This window comes from Cajanus cajan, chromosome 6 (genome assembly GCF_000230855.2).
Source record: "Cajanus cajan strain Asha chromosome 6, NIPB_CcT2T_4, whole genome shotgun sequence".
NCBI classification, from domain to species: domain Eukaryota; kingdom Viridiplantae; phylum Streptophyta; class Magnoliopsida; order Fabales; family Fabaceae; genus Cajanus; species Cajanus cajan.
The window spans coordinates 5,584,274-5,602,762 of NC_138522.1; the positions used below are offsets into that span (position 1 = coordinate 5,584,274).

Here is an 18,489-nt window from a genome sequence, read left to right on the forward strand (position 1 = left end):
TCTTGTGTGGTTTTAGGAAGCTGGATGCCTTTGATTTTCTGGCTGAATTCGGGGGTTAAGAGTGTTTTACTATTTTCTCTTTAAAAATATATGTAGTGGACAATGACAATTCTTTGTCCTATTCGTTGGCTTCTGACTTGCAACAATTGAAAACATGCATCTATGATGTATCTTCATTAGTAAGGATTAAGGTAATAATTAATAAGGGTTAACTTTGTTAGGATTGCGCATGACTTCATTGCAGGATAAGATATAAAAAAATATGTGAGTTTCTATCCAAAATGAGTTGTACTGTTTTAGGGTGTATTATTAAGATTTTAAAAGATAACTATATTCATAATAAAGTCAAGTAGTATTTAAGAAAAACCTTTAAATAATATAAATAAGTTTTATTTTGTGGTATTTCATCAGCACGGTCAAGGTTTTTTTTATAAAGGATGTTAAAATTTGATAGGATTCAATTGTGATTTAATACTACTTATATTATAAAATTATATTAAATTATGCTTTAGTTTCGCATGATATTCAATTTGCAATTTTGGTTTGCCAAATTTTAATTCTGCAATTTTAATTTCTTAATTTTATAAGATTCATAATTTTGATCTTTTTGTTAAATATTCATTCATTAATTGTTAAAATTTTTAAGTTGATCATGCATCGTTAAATTTCTGGTTTTCATTTTTGTTTCATTTTACTACTACTGGGCTAAATATTCATTCACAGGTAATTTTATTATTTTTAAGTTAAATATTAAAATATTATTTATAATGTACTCTAGTCCAGACATTTATGCTTTCTCATTTCTAAAATACTATTTGCAGGCAGATTCAGGGACATGTTCAACAAATGGATCTGAATCTTTCATCTTGTGGAGATGATATGCTTCAATTTCGCAGATGCCTTGTTGCTTCCTTTTTCCTTAATGCAGTTGTAAAGCAACCAGAGGGGACATACAAGTATCTAATTCAACCTAGAAATTCTTGTGTTGATCCGTCTCTATAGCTTGCTTTCTTTTCCCTCTGTTATAAGCTCAAATTCCACTATTAGTTTTGAATTTCTTTATTGGTATTTTGACTCACTAATTGGAATCCTTACCTGCATATATAATTTTATCATATAATGCTTTGCTATAAAAAGAGACTCTTATTTCTTAGTTACATGACAGGGCTTTGGCAAGTGGTCAGGTGGTGCAGATCCACCCTTCTTCTGTATTATTCCGGCAAAAACCAGAGTGCGTGATATATAATGAATTGGTCCAAACTAATAACAAGTATGTCCGAAATTTAACCAGAGTTGATTGCCTATGGTTAACCGAGCTGGCTCCTCAATATTATGCCATGCAGAATTAAATTCGTGACGGTGCCACTAAACAGGTGATTAACATTACCATTATTTTAATATCTTATTTTGTTTATACATGATCTTGTTCGGCTGGTTTAAATACTTCTATTATGTGCAAAATTGATGGTTTACATCCCCCATTCACGTAATCCCCTATTACTGACTTCATAATTGTTCTTAATGCAAATGAAAATTGTATCTTACCTATTTGTGGGTAAGGGTCTAAGGGATGGGAAAAATTGTGTTTTTCTTTTATTAATTGAAAGACAGTGTATATGTTGGGATCAAGAAATAAACACCAAATTTTGAATAAAAGTATTGAGCTGTATCTGGTGAAACTTCCCTTTTCTATATAAAAAATTTCCAATTAGTGTTATTTTAATTTTATTTTTTATTTTTTGAAGGGAGTAAGAGGTATAATAAGGTACTTGGGTAGGTTGTGTTATTATTTTTGTTGAATAGAAAACTGGTAAGGTTTTGTTCTATGGCTAAATACATTCTGAAGAATTTTAATATATTCAGTTATTCTCTTTCATCTTATAACATACTTCTAATTGGGTTTTCTCTCGCAATCTGCAGGACATTCAAGAGACTCACACAGGGAAAATAGTTGTTGTATTTGGCGTTGATTGTGCATCAGGTTATACTTGTGTTTGCTTGAACCTATGCATTTCTTGAATTTTATATTGTGCAAAAGGGTCCTGGGAATTGGCAGAAAAGGCTTACACAAGTTTAGGCTGGGAGTTGCGTTGATTGATGTAATCTTGGTTTTTTTTATTATGATTGTTATATATTACATATCCTGTATTTTGCCAACACTTATAATTCTATTGCAAGTGATTAATGCAAGATGAATTTCATTTTACCTAACTGTCAGCTCTGATTATGTATTTTAGAATTCTAATTTATGCCATTGAATTTCCGATAGTATTGCTGTCACATTGATTGTTTCTTCTATGATTTGTGAAACTTTTGGTTTTTATTGTGCTTGCTTTGAGTATTTTGAGATTTGACTTAAGGTTTCTTAATTTCACTCTTTTTTGGGTTTAAAATCTAGAAGGATTTCAGATAAGATATTCATGTTAATGATGAACTATTGATTTAGAGTGTATATGATAATAATATATCAGTGTTTAAACTCAGTTGCTTGCATACAAATTTAATTTGTGATAGATTTATGAACTCAGTTGCTTGCATACAAATTTAATTTGTGATAGATAATATTAAATTTTTTTTTTATTTCAATTGACTTTTAAAATCGGTTGTTACATAACCGATTTTAAAAGTCTTGACTTTTAAGATCGGTTAAAATCATAACCGATCTTAAAAGTCAAGACTTTTAAAATCGGTTATATAACAACCGATTTTAAAAGTCAAGACTTTTAAGATCGGTTATAAATCAACCGATCTTAAAAGTCTACTTTTAAAATCGGTTGATAACCGATCTTAAAAGTCTACCTTTTCAAAATCGGCTCTTTTAAGATCGGTTCCATAACCGATTTTAAAAGTCCAAAATAACCGATTTTAAAAGCCTTTTTTCCACTAGTGTATCCTTCTTTTGAAGGTAAGGGTGATGGTCCCCAAATATCATAATATACTAACTACAATGGCTTAGTATAAACAATTTCAGAAATAAGAAACAGAGATTTATGCATTTTTCCTAAGCAACAAGAACCACAAATAGAAGCATTGTCATTTATTGGTATAGGTATAGTACACTGATTTAAGACATGCTTAACAATTTTGTTTGCACAATGGCCTAGCCTAGAGTGCCAAATCTGTAAACTATTACATGTGGTAAAGGAATATAAAGCTAAAATAGGAAAATCATTATTAGGATGAACAATTTGTAGACTCTCAAAAGCATATATGCCATCTTTAAGCTTCCATTGTAGCAGAAGCTTCCGAGAGCCCTAAGATTTAACAAAACAGTCAATGGAATGAAATTCAATGAAACATGAGTTTTCTTTGGCAAATTTAGCAACACTTAACAAATTTTTAATGATATCAGGCACATGTAACAGTTTATTAAGAGTAAAAGCAATGTTATCGAAAGGATTTTTGAGTTTAGAAGTGTCAGTATTATGAATACTTAGGCAATTACCATTACCAACTACTACTTCTCTTATCCTATATAAGGAGTTTTGATCATTAGATTGGATAAATCATTAATAAAATGATTTGTTGCACTTGTATCTGGGTACCAGGTGTCATCCAAAGAAGATTGAGTTGTGGAGGCTGTTATCATAGCAATTGATTGACAGGTTCTTGTATAGTAGCATCAGATGTGTAGTTCTGAGTGGAATTAGGATCTGGTAGATTTTCATCAAAACGAGACCAATAATTATAGGCAGAATGTCCCAATTTTCCACACAATTGACATTGAATTCGTTGTCCACGACCTCCACCAAAGCTATTTTGATTTAAGCAGCCATATTTGCCTCTTCCACGATTTTGACCACGTCCACGTCCACAATTGGTCACAAGATTACCTTTCTTGTTTTGATTCTGAGCAACATTTGCTTGAAGAGTGGACAACTCACATTGCTTATGCCTCTCAAGACATTCTTCTTGATGCATCAATAGATATAGAGCTTCAATCTCAGCAATAATGTATGCTTCGATACGTGTGATACACGAAGTAATGAACCCATCATATTTTTCACCAAGACCATCAAAGATTGTGTCTATGTGATCTTCAACTGATAACGACAATCCAATTGCAACAAGGGTCTCGACGATTTGTTTCACATGTACGAGATACTCTGCGATCGATCCACTTTTCTTGACGCTGCGAAGTTGAATTTTTAATTGCTCGACATACACTCTCATCTGAGATTCAAAATACACTTTCAAAGCATGCCAGATCTAATGCGACCACACGCATCCAACCATATGAATCTTAAATTGTGAATCCATAGATTCAAGCAACCAAGATTTCAACAGATTGTCTTGTTGCTCATAATTTTCAAATGCAACATTCGTCAAACCCTTCAATTCATCATCTGAAGTCAAGAATTTTGCAGGAATTGATTCCGCTCCGTCAATGTGTTTTTGCAAGCAAAAACCCTTGATCGTTGCTTTTGCATGTTGCATCCAAGTGAAAAAATTATCATCCGTTAATTTGGATGAAATCGCATTTGAGAATATATGAGGATGAAACGGAATTTCTGTGAAAGTCATGAAAAAGATCTAAAATTGTAGCGTAACTGATATCATGTAATGAAATAGCTCTCCTTTTGAGAGAACAAGGTGAAGAGAAAGAAATTTTTCAAAGATATTATTGAAAGAAAATTTATTATAAAAAGAAAGAATCTAAGTTATATATATATATATATATGGACATATGTAATAAGACTATATTATACTAAAATGACAAGTCAACTAACTTTCCTAAAAATTATAGGAGTCTTATCTCTAACAAAGACCAACTTGCAAGTACTTGAAAGATAAAATTATTCGAATAAGATAAAAGCACACGTTGATTCCTCGATCGGTTCGAATACGTTGCCTCCTATAAATATTAGAACCAAGACTGTCTGTATCTCAAATCGCAGTAAAGGAAAAAAAAAATGAAAGGAAATGTAGGGAATTGGTTGAGGCTAAAAGTGTTACTGTTGTTGATACTGTGCTTCACCAATTCGAGGATCGTTTTTGCAGAAAATCACATTGATGGATTCGGAGAGCAGCCACTGGCCAAGATAGCCATTGACAAGACCGTTTTGGCTCTCCACAGTTCTGCCTACATTAGACCACTCCACTTTCTACTTGGCATTCAGGTATCACATTAGTTCTGTATATCTTGCATTATGTATTTTTTATTGGAGATAATTTTATTCAAGTTAAATAAGAAGAATATAAATGTTGAACAAACTTTGTTAACATAGTTTTTGACAAACTTTTGGTTAAGAAAGTAATATATATATATATATAATATAAATTTATGTATCTCAATTTTAGAGTGAGTTTTTGTGAGAATTTTAGTATATTAAGAATAAGTTGATCAAATTTAAAAGTTATTCTATCATTATTTTCATTTCCTATAAGTCATTATATTATATATATATATATATATAATAAAAAGTTATCTAATAAATTTATATTAGTGTAAGGTAGAAACAAATAAAATATGGGTAAAATGTGTTTTAATGATGGGAACAAAATCTACTCTTACTTTAACGAAAATACATTAAAAAAGAAATATTATAATAAAAATAGAAAAAAGTTACACAAATTTATTTAATAAATTACTTAACCTGTTATATCTATATTCCCATAACATATGAATGAATATTCATTATCTCAAATTTATTTAACACAGTTTGCCTCTTCGTATTTATATTAAAATATTTTATATAAGATAATGATTATTTTTATATGACATCTTATATAAAATGAAATTCTTTTCTATACCAAATCATCTCAATAATCTTTATTTATTAATATTGTATTTTGACATTATAAAAAAAAATAAATTCATAAAATAAAGATAATATGGACGTTGTTTATATAGCTTCGAATACCCATTTAAATGTCATCTCATATTTATATAGCATTTAGAATAAACCTCTAATTTAGATCTTGTTTGAATAAAATTTTTAAAAAAAATTTATAGAAAAAAAAAAGTGAAATAATTTTTTCCTTATAAATTAAAATCATTTATACATCTAAAATAAGTATTTATTATAGAAAAAGAATCTCGATTTATTTTACTTTCTTATTTTATTAATTTTTTATTAATGCTTATGAAAAAAAAATTAATAACTAAATAATGGGATGAAATAAATTAGTTATTAAATATACATTGCGTAATGGTATGAGATAAATTTGAATGCAATGGAATAAAAATGTCATCTTGTTTGTAAAAAATGGAATAAAAATGTTATTCTTGTTTGAATTATTTTTTTTTTAACAACAGAAATATTTTATTCCATTGGAAAAAGGATGCAATAAGATGATGAGTTGTAACTTTTTAATTCTAGTATAATCAAATCAAATGAAGAAAATCGGTCTGATTTGAAATATCTCCTTTTTTTTAACAAATAAAAATCCATTCAAAATTGTACAGATTTAAGCTGGTCATTTTGTTTTATTTTAGTTTTAATTATTAAAATTAATATATATCCTTGTAAGTTATTTAACATATTCTACGATGATAAAGTAAATTATGAACATAAAACTAATTTAATTTATGGTTAACGTATTATTGCATTGCAGGGTGATGACACCGAATGGGTAACTGTAGAGCTAGAGTCCCCACATCCATCTGTAGATGACTGGGTCGGAGTTTTTTCTCCAGCAAACTTCAAGTAATCTTTCTCACATCGAATACATATTAATGAACACATACTCCATTAATTATTCATAATAATAATAATAATAATGAACTGCATCTAATTTTTTACTTGTTCTAATTGCATCACTAAATTATTCATCAGAATCCTGAACACACCCATTCACATAACATTTGTACATTAAAGGAGACTCATCTCCATGTATATTTTTTTACATCACAGTTCATCAACATGTCCACAGTCTGGCCGTGCAGAGGAACCATACATATGCACAGCCCCCATAAAGGTAAATGCCACCCTACACTTGTACATGGACCAACAATTTAACAATGCTGAATTTCTCATCTTTATTATTTGAATTTTTGTATCAGTACAAGTATGCCAACCACTCTAATCCAAACTATACAAAGACCAGGAAAGCTATTTTGCAGTTCCAGTTGATCAATCAACGTGCAGATTTCTCCTTTGCACTGTTTTCAGGTGGATTATCAAATGTAAGCTATCTTTTCTGATCATATGTTGGATATGATGACCAACTTTTTTTTTGTTCTAAACTACTAAAACATGCCAATGTTCTTTTGTTTCGACATTTTATAAAGAGAAAACAAAAAAAAATCTGAGAATACATAAATAATGTAAAGTAGTTTTGCCCAAACATCCAATCACAAATTATCATGCTTTACAAATTTATTAACTTTTACAATAAATACTTTAAAAGTCATACCTTATTGATTGACAGTATAAAAGTTTTTACATCGATATTTAATGACCATTAAACTCAAAAACTATGTGTAAAAGTAATGTAAAACTTTTACACTACTAAGGCATACCTATTACACTATTTTAAAAAAGAATAGCATCATACACTACAGTTCTTAATATGAAAAGGGCCTGTTTTCATCCAGAACAAATTATTTTCTGACTAATATTTATCTGATTGCAGCCTAGACTTGTAGCAGTTTCCAATTCCATATCATTTGCAAATCCTAAAGCTCCTGTCTATCCGCGCCTTGCTTTGGGAAAGTCTTGGGATGAAGTAAGTTTATATATAATTGCTAGAGACCCTTGCTTTTATGTTTCTTCATTTAATTGTATTCACCACAAGTTCAAATTATCCTAATATTTCTGACCATTATGGAAATTTTTGGTGGTGACATTGCATAATAGGAATTGATGCTAACGTTTTAACTTTTGCTAACCATCCTGAACTTCTTGTTATGGGAATCGTCTCTATGGTTTTACATTTGAACCACTATTCTGAAAAAAATATAAGTAAAATTTTATCTAATACAGATGACAGTTACATGGACAAGTGGATATGACATAGATGAAGCTGTCCCTTTCGTTGAATGGGGTCCCGAGGGAGGAAGTCCCACACGATCTCCTGCTGGAACATTGACATTTACTCGTAACAGCATGTGTGGTATGAAATAGTTACATTTGCTTAAGATTCAACCAGATTGGCTAGTTTATTACATAGCTTAAGTTTCTATTGTAAACCAAACTGTCATGGAAAGATCTTTTTGATTAGGAAGCACAGTAACTCACTTTAACAGAGTGGCTACTTATTTGCTTTATTGAAAATGAATATCAATGCACCATAGGATGATAGCAGGCTACTAAATTAGATATGTAGCACAATGAGGATATTTTGTATTTCTACAGGTGAACCTGCACGAACTGTTGGCTGGCGTGACCCTGGTTTTATACACACTAGTTTCCTGAAAGAACTGTGGCCAAATTTGAGGTATACATGTAACTATCTTTTCATGCTTATGACACTATGATGAGTTACTGTATTGTGTTCTGAAGGGATCTGTTTTGCTCCCCTTCTCAGGTACACTTACAGGTTGGGGCATATGCTGCTGTCTGATGGTTCTTATGTATGGAGTAAGACTTATTCGTTTAAGGCATCCCCATATCCTGGACAGAACTCTTTGCAACGTGTTATCATATTTGGTGACATGGGAAAGGTAGTATTCACAAACAAAATATTAAATGAAAACTCTAATTTTAAGCATGATTAATAAAATGAGGATTTTTTTTTTGTGTGTGTGTCTTTTAGGCTGAGCGTGATGGTTCAAATGAATATGCCAATTATCAACCTGGTTCACTCAACACCACCGACCAACTCATAAAGGATTTGAACAATTATGATATTGTTTTCCACATAGGAGATCTGCCTTATGCAAATGGATACATCTCACAGTGGGACCAATTCACAGCTCAAGTGAAAGAAATTTCGTCAACTGTACCATACATGATTGCAAGGTTCGTTTCATTGCAATCTTTTTATATCATTGACATTTGGAAAGAAGAAAAGTATCTTCTTATTAGACTGAAAATATCCTGTTCATGGTGCATTCTGCAGTGGAAATCACGAACGTGACTGGCCAAACACTGGATCTTTTTATGATACCACAGATTCAGGTGGAGAATGTGGAGTTCCGGCAGAAACCATGTATTATTTTCCTGCTGAGAATAAAGCCAAATTCTGGTATGTTACATCAATCTAAATGCAAACTATGATACTTTTGACTTTAGTAAATCGGATTTCTTCTCTTATGTAAATTTATCATTCCACTTGTCCAAGATGGTCAATATTACCTTCACCAATTGTTATCTATTCATTATTTTTATCACTTCACCTTGCCTACAAAAGGCACCTCTTCATCCATATATTTCATAATGCAATATCTAATTTTACCGACAAAAAAAAATTAAACCTTTTTTCTACCAATAACTTCTATTATAACAATTAGGATTTAAACTCTGATAAATGATGAGAATTGGAAATGTTCAGGTACAAAGCAGATTATGGTATGTTTCGTTTCTGCATAGCAGATAGTGAGCATGACTGGAGAGAAGGATCAGAACAGTACAAATTCATTGAGCATTGCCTTGCAACTGTAGATAGAAAGCAACAACCATGGCTAATCTTTTCAGCTCATCGTCCCCTGGGGTACTCCTCTAACGCTTGGTATGGCAGAGAAGGCTCATTTGAAGAGCCCATGGGAAGGGAAAGTTTGCAGAAGCTTTGGCAGAAATACAAAGTAGACATTGCATTTTATGGTCACGTCCATAACTACGAAAGAATATGCCCCATTTATCAGGTATGTATGAATATGGTGTCTGGATATACTATTTTTAATTTGAATTCTGCAACATTGTTTTTGTAATAATCTAAATGCATGTGATGCAGAATATTTGTGTGAATTCAGAAAAGCATCATTACTCAGGCACGGTGAATGGAACAATTCATGTTGTTGTTGGTGGAGCGGGAAGTCACTTGTCAAACTTCAGCTCGGTACCACCTTATTGGAGTCTTTTCAGGGACCTTGACTTTGGATTCGGCAAACTCACAGCATTCAATCATTCATATCTCTTGTTTGAGTACAAGAGAAGTAGTGATGGAAAAGTTTATGACTTCTTTACCATCTCAAGAGACTACAGAGATGTTTTGGCCTGTGTGCACGATGGCTGCGAGAAAACCACTTTAGCAGCTTAAATTATGTACGAGTAGACCCATTATGGTCTTGAAATGAAATAAAATAGCGTCTAAATAAATAACAGTTGCTTCATTTACTTGATTTAGGAACCATGGATATAGACACATATCACAGATGACAAAATTCTAATTATATGAACACGGCCATTTCTAAAAGCTAATGACCAAGATTATAAAACATAATATCAACATGAAATAGCATTTTAAATTGGAAAAAAAAAACACCAATGTTTCATAAAACTAAATATTAGTACTCCAACAAACTTAAGTTAAAAAGTATTAAAAAAAAAATCAAAACCTAAAACTAATTTATGCATAAATAACTTAATAAAAACTCTCATTATTTTCTCCAAAATATAGTTTTTAACTTATATATAATTTTAACTTATGAAAAAACATTTTATTTTTTTATTTTCTATTAAAAGTACTCAGAAATTTATGTAATCAAACCTTAAGATACATACCAAATACCAGTATAACGATCAATTTCAAGCATCATGCTTTGAAGTGTCTGATAAGTAAACAAATAATTTCACACGTATGTAGTGAATTCAACTTTAAATTTATAATTTATAATACTGTACAATTCATACGCTACACCGTACTCTACTTGACTCGGAATTGTAAAAACTCAAATCAAATACAATGATCAGGCTACCAGCATCAAATGAACACGACATGGATATAACATGCACATGCACATGCACACCTGCTCCCATCTGGGTTGAAGAAATTTCGCTTACAAATCACAATCTATGTATGACTATTACAACTCTATCTCAGTAAGCGTGGTAGCTATCAATCTTCTGAATCCTCAATATAAATTACGGAAGCCTTCGCAGAAATAAGCATCGTAGTGAACCAAAAATTTTAGGTGACAACTTTTAACATTGCACACAGGATAAAAAACTGATGCAATCCATTGTGCATTCCCTATCGTTCATCAACCATCCATCTCAACATCGCAAGCTTTGCTTTCTTGATCAACTGGTATGCTGACCGATTCCAAAAGACCATCAATTCTGAGGGGAGAGTGTCGAACACTGTATTGGAACATAACCTGAAAGGGTAATACCACAGAATGTTGTAAACAAAACCTCCAACAACAATAAATGGTAAACAGTGATTGTGAATATATGATGGTCCACGAAAGTCTTCTTCAGACAAAACAGTAAATAAGATTAACAAGCAAAATAAGCAAACCAATTTGATAAAATTCTCCTACTGTCTCCCGCATTTTAAATCTGGCCAATTACAAGGTCAATCTGAATATTATAAAAAAGCACAACGATTTATTTTGTTAATTCTTCTAGGGAAACTCTCATTTTCTTTTGCAGAGAATTGAGAAAGCCTAACAAAACTTCTAGCTAAATTACTACTTTGTAGTTTCCGTAATCCATAACACAAATTAAAGGAATTGTGTTTAGTGCATATGGTTGGAAAGAAATGCTATAACTTTCACTGGTTGAGTGATGCTTTTGGAGTTCATTTGGGAAACAGTTGTTTGTTTAGCTTTCTTCTTGTGTCATTCTGCTAAAGGTTTTTCCAGGAGGGGTGTCTTTGGTTGATCTGCGGAGAGATTGACATGCAGTATTGCAAGTTTCATGCTCTTTGTTTTTCTCCTTTTAGTCTTGGACTAGTTTTTGAAGATACCTTATCCTCTTGCATTTGTATCCTATTTCTGTCTTAATAATTTCCTTGTTTATGAAAAAAAGAAAATTTAAGGAATCATCACAAGTCATGTCAAGAGGTTGAAGAAATGATTGTCTTCGGAAAGATCATAGCAAAAACAGAAGAATCACAAGGCACTTGTGAAATAGAGTACTGATAATGATGAAAAAGAGAAGAGAAGATAAAACCAAATATAAACTAAAACTCCAGATATTTTACCACTCATAAAGCATCTAAAGATTCTAAACTAAGATACATGTTAATTATTTTTGGTAAGGAAATCCCCAACAAAATACTCAAATCCTTGCATCAATAGTCATCAACTCATCATTAAGCACTAATTATTATAGTGAAGGTAGTAAGTAGAATCTACTCTGCAATCAAATGATATATCTAATCTTACTACAATTATATCAGACCAAACTATCAATTTGGCCCTGCAAAGATTGTGACATCAAATAAGTCTTCGGAAGATTAAAAGTGACCTCAGAATAGTTCTTCTGTCACACAAACTATCGTACATCATAATAAAGATCAATATGATGTGATTTTTAATCTTTTTAAGACATTTAATGTCAAAATCTTTCAATTGATGTCAAGTAAATCTTTGGACAACTCAATTGGTATTTCAGTAAATTATACTCCCTTACAATTGATTCCATTTAACATTGTTAAATTTTCCACATTCATTTACAATTCATCCAGGTCAAATGTTAGCCATTAAATGAAAGGAGAAATTGATATTCCCTTACTACCTTAGAGAAACTATCAGCAGAGGCACGAGCTCGATTGGCCTTGCCAAGATAATGTAGATCAGCTTTCTCAAGCTTCCCATCCATCAAAACTAATCCTCCCTCTCCAATTGAAAATCGCAAAAGATATCCTGACTGCAACCCCGACTGCAAAATTGAAAAAGTTACACAAGAATTATTTGGTAAATGATAAAAAGAAAAGTGTCTGATGCCTGATATGCAAGCTTGTTTACTGCTAATTTCATGACTGGAACTCTATCATACTAACCCATCCAAAATTAATATTTCTCAGCCAACCATTTTTATGAGTTCAAGAGTGTAAAAATAGTCAATTTCCTAGAAATAATGTAAGATTATATAGTGGCAGAAAGTTTCAATTGGTTGAGCCTCACAAGTCATAGCTAGATTAAGCATCAGATGCCAATTTACAATTATAGAGACCTCTTTCAAACAAACCTGTTGTATAAAGCTTCCATCTAAACAGCCAAATACCACAGGAGGATCATCTGAGGTAGCTAGTTTTCCATCATCTTGAAGCTCCAAAACCACCTGTTTGGAAAGCCAGGGAAACTGATTAAGCAATATCACATATGTAGACTGCAAATATATCTTTTATGCTCAAGTAAATACATAAAGTATAAACATAAATATACTTATATAAATAAGTCTGTCAAATTTTGTATAGTGAGACCTTAAAAGTAAATTTTATCAATCCATCTGGTAAATTCAAAATTCCCATAATGTATCAAGTCTATATACTATCATATTTTAAAAACTAAATGATATTTCATCACACCACTTTAGTTTAATGAATATGTTATTCAAATATAAGTAAATACTATTGTTAAATTACATATTTACTTACATTGAAAATATCTAAAATTTGATATACATAACAGAAAAGTGTAATTCAATATGATATTCAAGATAAAATAATTTAATAGTTGGATTTATGTAATTTACTTTTTATAATAATAGTGTAATTTTACAAAGTTTTATACCTGGTATCAATTGATCTCATCCCTACACACAACACAGTCTTACACTCTGCTCAGCCTCATGGTGTGTATAGTTTTTCAACATACCCACCTTCCACAATCAGTTCTAAATTAAAAGGGTAAATGTTTCTTAACCATGCATTGCCAAGACCTCTAGAGAGACGCAGATGAAAACAATACACATTTCATTAATAAAAAGGGCAACCTAACGCACTGCTCTCCCCCCAAGGTGAGTTTAAGGAGGATAGATGTACAAAACCTACCCCACAAACAGAAAGGTTGTTTCCAGGATTTGAACCTGTGACCTCCAAGTCATAACTCATAAGACAACAACTTTTCTGCTGTGTCAAGGCCAACATAAAATTAAATCCAAATTTTGTGAAGCCAGGCCATCAAATAATCTTGTTTGTCATCTCATATTTTACCGAGTAGAATGTATCATCAACGCACACAACACACTTCTCAATGTATGCCTTTGGAAACTGAATATAAGGTGTCAAATAAAAATTACACATCTTATTTTTTTGAGTTTTTATGTCTTAAAAAAAATTGTTGAGATTCAAACCAATGTAGTATGGATAACCAATGCAACTTGGTTAAAAAGGTATAATAGCCAACGTTTAGCATTCATATGTTCATAACATAATGATAACTTCCATTCTAAAACAGAGGAAGGAGGGAAAAGATGCTAGCTTTAAACAACTTAAGCATAGAAGAAGGCTGAAGGCTTCTATGACATATGTGGGTGAGTTTCTCCTATTTCCAAGAAGGGTTGCTGTCAAACTAGTTGTCCCAACGACCACCTCCATTTGAGGTCAGACCGTCAGCACCAAAAATAGACAGAATCAATCTGTCAGATTCTGTATTCAGTGACACAAAAAGAGCCCCCATGCGACAACCACCTCCATTTGAGGTCAGACTGCTGGCACCAAAAATAGACAGAGTCAATCTATCAGACTCTGCATGTGTTTGCAACGCGACTTGGTTTGTTGCACTTGCCGCAGTCTCCTCTCACTGATTCGAGTATCACTTGCTTCTTTTACCCTCCTATAGAAGGTCGTCCAACCTTCTTGGACCTTACTATTACTCTTCATTTGCGTCCAAATGGCAAAATCCTCTAATAAAAGGCCAGTTTCCTTTGTTTTCTCCAAATGTTCCTCCATTACATCAGAAAAAACTCACCAAAAGGAATTATATGCAGTGGCAAACGGCTTTAGAGATATGGTTCCTTGGCCAAGGATTGTCCAATCACTTGGAAAAGAGACCCAAAGATGTTGGTCAACAAAATCATGACCAATGGAAGAAAGCAAATGCAAAATTGGTCACTCTCTTATGGCAGTCTATCAACTCCAAGTTGATGGTCTATTTTTGTAATTACAAGCCGTGTTACAACATCTAGAAGAAAGCTTGTGACTTGTACTCAAATGATGTCCAACACCTTTATGATGTAATTCATAATTTGGCCACTCTTCAAATGACAAACCATGATTTACCCGCCTATCTGAGCAAAGCCTAGTCTACAATTGATGAAGTCAACCCCTTTAATTGATGATGACCCAAAGAAAATGATCAAGTTAGATAGTATGTGTATGGTGTACGTTCTCCATGGCCTTCACAAAGATTTTGAATCTATCCGCAATCAAATCTTGACCAACCCTAGTGTCCCTACTTCAGAGGAACTCATGGGACATTTTCTGTGGATACCCTATCAGGGAGCAATGTCAGGTAATGATCCCATAACAGGTTCAGAACCTTTGGCTTTTGGTGTGGTGAATGTGGAAAAGGTTTGCTCTATGAGAATAGAGGTCACATTAATATTGTTGCATATACAGATGAGATTGGGCTGGATCTCTGAGTGATCATCAATCTACCTTGGGGTATCTACCTCGAGGTATTGTGTCCTAATTGGAGGGAATTGTATTTCTTGGAAAAGCAAGAAGCAAAATGTTGTGACAAGGCCTAGTGCAGAAGTTGAATATAAAGCCATGGCTATTACTACATGTGAACTTGTCTGGTTGAAACAACTCCTTAATGAACTCCAGTTTTGCAAAATTGAGCCAATGAATCTCATTTGTGACAATCAGGCAGCTCTACATATAGCATCAAATCCAGTTTTTCACAAACAGACTAAGCACATTGAAATAAACTGTCATTTTATCTGAGAAAAGATCATTTCTGGAGAAGTCACTACCTCTTTTGTGAATTTAATGATCACTTGACTGATATCTTCACCGAGCCTCTTAGAGGTCCAAGAATATCTCATATGTGTACCAAGCTGGATGCTTATGATCTATACGCTCCAGCTTAAGGGAGTGTGTTGAGATTTGATTAGATTTTCATTATTTATATTCTATATTTCCATTATTATATTTTTTATTTGTATCTGTTTATCTTCATCCCTACAATTAAGGGATTATGTAATTAAATATACTGCATATTATTCATTAATCAATATAAATAAAACTGTTGAGGACCTTCTTCCTCAAGAAGCATTCTGATTAGGTCATAGCCTTATTTCCAAGTGTAACAATATCTAATTCAACAAACAATGTGTCTAAAGAAAAAAAGGTGTGTGCAGGCACACATGCTCAAACATAGTATCTTCTCTATACAACCTAAATCTGTATCAGAGAAATCATCTGTGTATACATTTTAGGAAGTGTGCATTTTCAAAATCATAATTTCACAATTTCTTAGATACTAGATAGTTGCAATGAACATTAAGCAAGAAAAATCATCCATAAAGTACCTAACAAGTGCAACCAGGGGTCCATACATACACTACTCAATCGCAAGGGCTATAAATCCACAAAAGCAAAAGGTACAGAAAATGAAGCGATGATAAAAAGACACAGAGGAAACAAGGGGAAACACCTGCTGTTGGTTGGGAACCTGCCCTTTACTGTCTGTGTCCATAACATACTGACTACAGTTCTCATCCTTCCAAACCAGCGCCAATGGCGTAATTCCAGCCTGGTAGTGAGCATGCCTAAAAAAGACATCAAATAAAAAGGATCAACCCAAAATAAGAAGCCTCAAGACAAATCACAAAACAAAATACTTATCAATTATCAATTACTTGTTACAAAAGAGAAGACCATCTTTGACATAAGGCACCGGCGCCGAATAAGCAGCATAGAGTCCATTCGAGTCACAACCATACACCGGAACCAAACTAAACCTATACTTGTGATAATGTGAGGGAGGGTCACAAGCACCAGTCTCTACAAGCTTGGAGTTCAACCAGAAGAACCTAAACTCTGCAGTGCAATCAGACAGAGAATAGTCCCGCCAACAAAGCATGTCAATAACGTAATAAGTCTGATCCCCCTGCCAACCCAAAAATCACACACAACACAAGTCAACACTCAACACCAGTTATCATCATCATATCAACAGCCTAAAGCATTTGTATAGAACCTCAACAAATACTAGATATTAAAAAAAAAAAATTACATAAACACTCCTTGAAGTTTGGTACAATTGCACAACATCCCTTACTTATTCTATCCTTACAATAACCCCTTGGTTATTTGAAAAACACTACACTAACACCCCTTAAACATTACAATAATCCCTTAATAATTTGATCGCCTGTAAAAGAGGTTACCATAAATGTTAAAACACAGGAGTGCAGTGCAATTTTGTGAAATCTCACGGGGTGTCATTACAATGTCACAAAAACTCGTAGTTGTCCGTGTAATTTCATGAAACATGTTACTATCTTGATAAGGTACGCGTTCTTTCTTAATTGTGTGACATGTTACTTTTGGGATAGGGTATACATGCTCTTAGAGTTTGTTTAGATACAAGCTTAGAAGTGCTGTTGAGAGTTTTTCTACCAGAAAATAGTCATTATTTTTTGTAGAGAAACTCTCAAAAGCACTTCTAGCTTGTATTCAATAAGGCTCTTAGACGTGTTCTAAAGAGTGCCTGAGTCAATCAACTATTTACATTCATTCACCTCGTGGAAAATGCAGTCCAATATAGAGTAAGTCTGAGAGGGACCGGAATCCTTCTTCCTCGCTCCGGCTGGCAACGCGGAGGGGAACCGATGCAGAATGGAACCATTCCGAAGACGGCTTATCGTGGTTCCGTTACACGAAACCACGAAACACCGTTTCCCGGAAGGACGAGCGAATACAAACCTGAAAACAACGATGAATGTGAGAGTTAGAAGCAGAGAGAGAGAGAGAGAGAGGTTGAAAGAAGTTACAGTGAATAAGGAGAAGGACCAGTCTTGGGAGAGGTTGCTGGGAATGTCGATCATCCACTCCGGGAGCATGAGCTGCTTCGCGAACCACTTGCGAGCTTCCGCGGCTTTCAGCTTCGAGGCTCCGAGAACGTCGAGGCTCTCGTTCGAAGGTTCGGGGTTTTCCGTTGGTTCGGGTTCGGGTTCGGGTTCGGATTCGGCCTCGGGGATTAGGGTTGGGAGGGAGAGGGCGGTGGAGGCTAAGAAGCGCGCGTGGTGCTGCGCGTCGCGGCGGTTCTGTGCCTGGCGGAGGAGGGACTGTTGGCGGCGCCTCTCCTGATCGGAGATCGCCGGCCGCTTGAACGGACGGCGGACATCGTGCGGAGCCATGGGGACTGACAGTGGTTGTTTCAGTGTGAAGGGTTACTTTTCTTCTTTCAAAATCCGAGACAGAAATCACGATACGGTTCAGCGCGTCGTTTGTTTTTGAATGTTTTCAAGAGAGATGATTCGGAATCGGAACAGATAAATAAAATGAAAATGGCTGAAATGTTTTTTTTCTTATTTTATTATAAAATTCGTTTTAATTCTTCATTTTTTAAAATAATCATCTTAGATTTTTTTGGGCATGAATTTTTAAGCAATTTTAAAATATCAAATTGTTCTTACTAAATTTATAATTATATGTATATATACGAGGAGGGTTCAAACGATATCGGTGTAACTTTTACTA

At 33.4% G+C, this 18,489-nt stretch overlaps 3 protein-coding genes and 1 long non-coding RNA gene across 4 annotated transcripts; 2 read left to right on the top strand and 2 right to left on the bottom strand.

The window, feature by feature from the left end:
* Window positions 1–832: 832 nt before the first annotated feature.
* On the top strand, window positions 833–2,268 carry LOC145958916 (uncharacterized). Its single transcript, XR_014434477.1, has 2 exons — window positions 833–1,373; window positions 1,921–2,268. It is a non-coding gene; the product is annotated as an uncharacterized LOC145958916 (long non-coding RNA).
* A 1,317-nt stretch (window positions 2,269–3,585) lies between these two features.
* Window positions 3,586–4,524, bottom strand: LOC145958510 (uncharacterized). Its single transcript, XM_083076005.1, has 2 exons — window positions 4,234–4,524; window positions 3,586–4,173 (listed from the first exon to the last, which is right to left on the bottom strand). The coding sequence occupies exons 1-2, from the start codon at window positions 4,522–4,524 to the stop codon at window positions 3,586–3,588; spliced, it is 879 nt and encodes a 292-aa protein (XP_082932131.1).
* Window positions 4,525–4,817: 293 nt separating this feature from the next.
* LOC109797427 (nucleotide pyrophosphatase/phosphodiesterase-like) lies at window positions 4,818–10,205 on the top strand. The gene is made up of 12 exons (XM_020357463.3): window positions 4,818–5,120; window positions 6,559–6,650; window positions 6,858–6,921; window positions 7,007–7,129; window positions 7,579–7,671; window positions 7,929–8,058; window positions 8,301–8,382; window positions 8,473–8,608; window positions 8,701–8,906; window positions 9,007–9,132; window positions 9,439–9,748; window positions 9,838–10,205. Exons 1-12 carry the CDS (start codon window positions 4,914–4,916, stop codon window positions 10,141–10,143), a joined length of 1,875 nt encoding a protein of 624 aa, XP_020213052.2. The 5' UTR covers window positions 4,818–4,913; the 3' UTR covers window positions 10,144–10,205.
* A 414-nt stretch (window positions 10,206–10,619) lies between these two features.
* On the bottom strand, window positions 10,620–18,274 carry LOC109797906 (snurportin-1 protein). The gene is made up of 7 exons (XM_020358064.3): window positions 17,800–18,274; window positions 17,529–17,712; window positions 16,644–16,894; window positions 16,439–16,553; window positions 13,023–13,115; window positions 12,570–12,713; window positions 10,620–11,203 (listed from the first exon to the last, which is right to left on the bottom strand). Exons 1-7 carry the CDS (start codon window positions 18,144–18,146, stop codon window positions 11,087–11,089), a joined length of 1,251 nt encoding a protein of 416 aa, XP_020213653.1. The 5' UTR covers window positions 18,147–18,274; the 3' UTR covers window positions 10,620–11,086.
* Between the last annotated feature and the right edge of the window lie 215 nt (window positions 18,275–18,489).

What these genes read in the sequence shown, in the direction of transcription:
- LOC145958510 (XM_083076005.1), bottom strand. Translation starts at nt 4,524, where the DNA reads ATGACTTTCACAGAAATTCCGTTTCATCCTCATATATTCTCAAATGCG. An exon ending in CACAATTTAAGATTCATATG is followed by an intron (nt 4,174 to 4,233) that starts GTTGGATGCGTG and finishes TTTGAATCTCAG; the next exon opens with ATGAGAGTGTATGTCGAGCA.
- LOC109797427 (XM_020357463.3), top strand. Translation starts at nt 4,914, where the DNA reads ATGAAAGGAAATGTAGGGAATTGGTTGAGGCTAAAAGTGTTACTGTTG. An exon ending in GAACTGTGGCCAAATTTGAG is followed by an intron (nt 8,383 to 8,472) that starts GTATACATGTAA and finishes TCCCCTTCTCAG; the next exon opens with GTACACTTACAGGTTGGGGC. An exon ending in TATTTGGTGACATGGGAAAG is followed by an intron (nt 8,609 to 8,700) that starts GTAGTATTCACA and finishes TGTGTCTTTTAG; the next exon opens with GCTGAGCGTGATGGTTCAAA.
- LOC109797906 (XM_020358064.3), bottom strand. Translation starts at nt 18,146, where the DNA reads ATGGCTCCGCACGATGTCCGCCGTCCGTTCAAGCGGCCGGCGATCTCC. An exon ending in AGCAACCTCTCCCAAGACTG is followed by an intron (nt 17,713 to 17,799) that starts GTCCTTCTCCTT and finishes CGTTGTTTTCAG; the next exon opens with GTTTGTATTCGCTCGTCCTT. An exon ending in GGTCTTCTCTTTTGTAACAA is followed by an intron (nt 16,554 to 16,643) that starts GTAATTGATAAT and finishes TGTCTTTTTTAG; the next exon opens with GCATGCTCACTACCAGGCTG.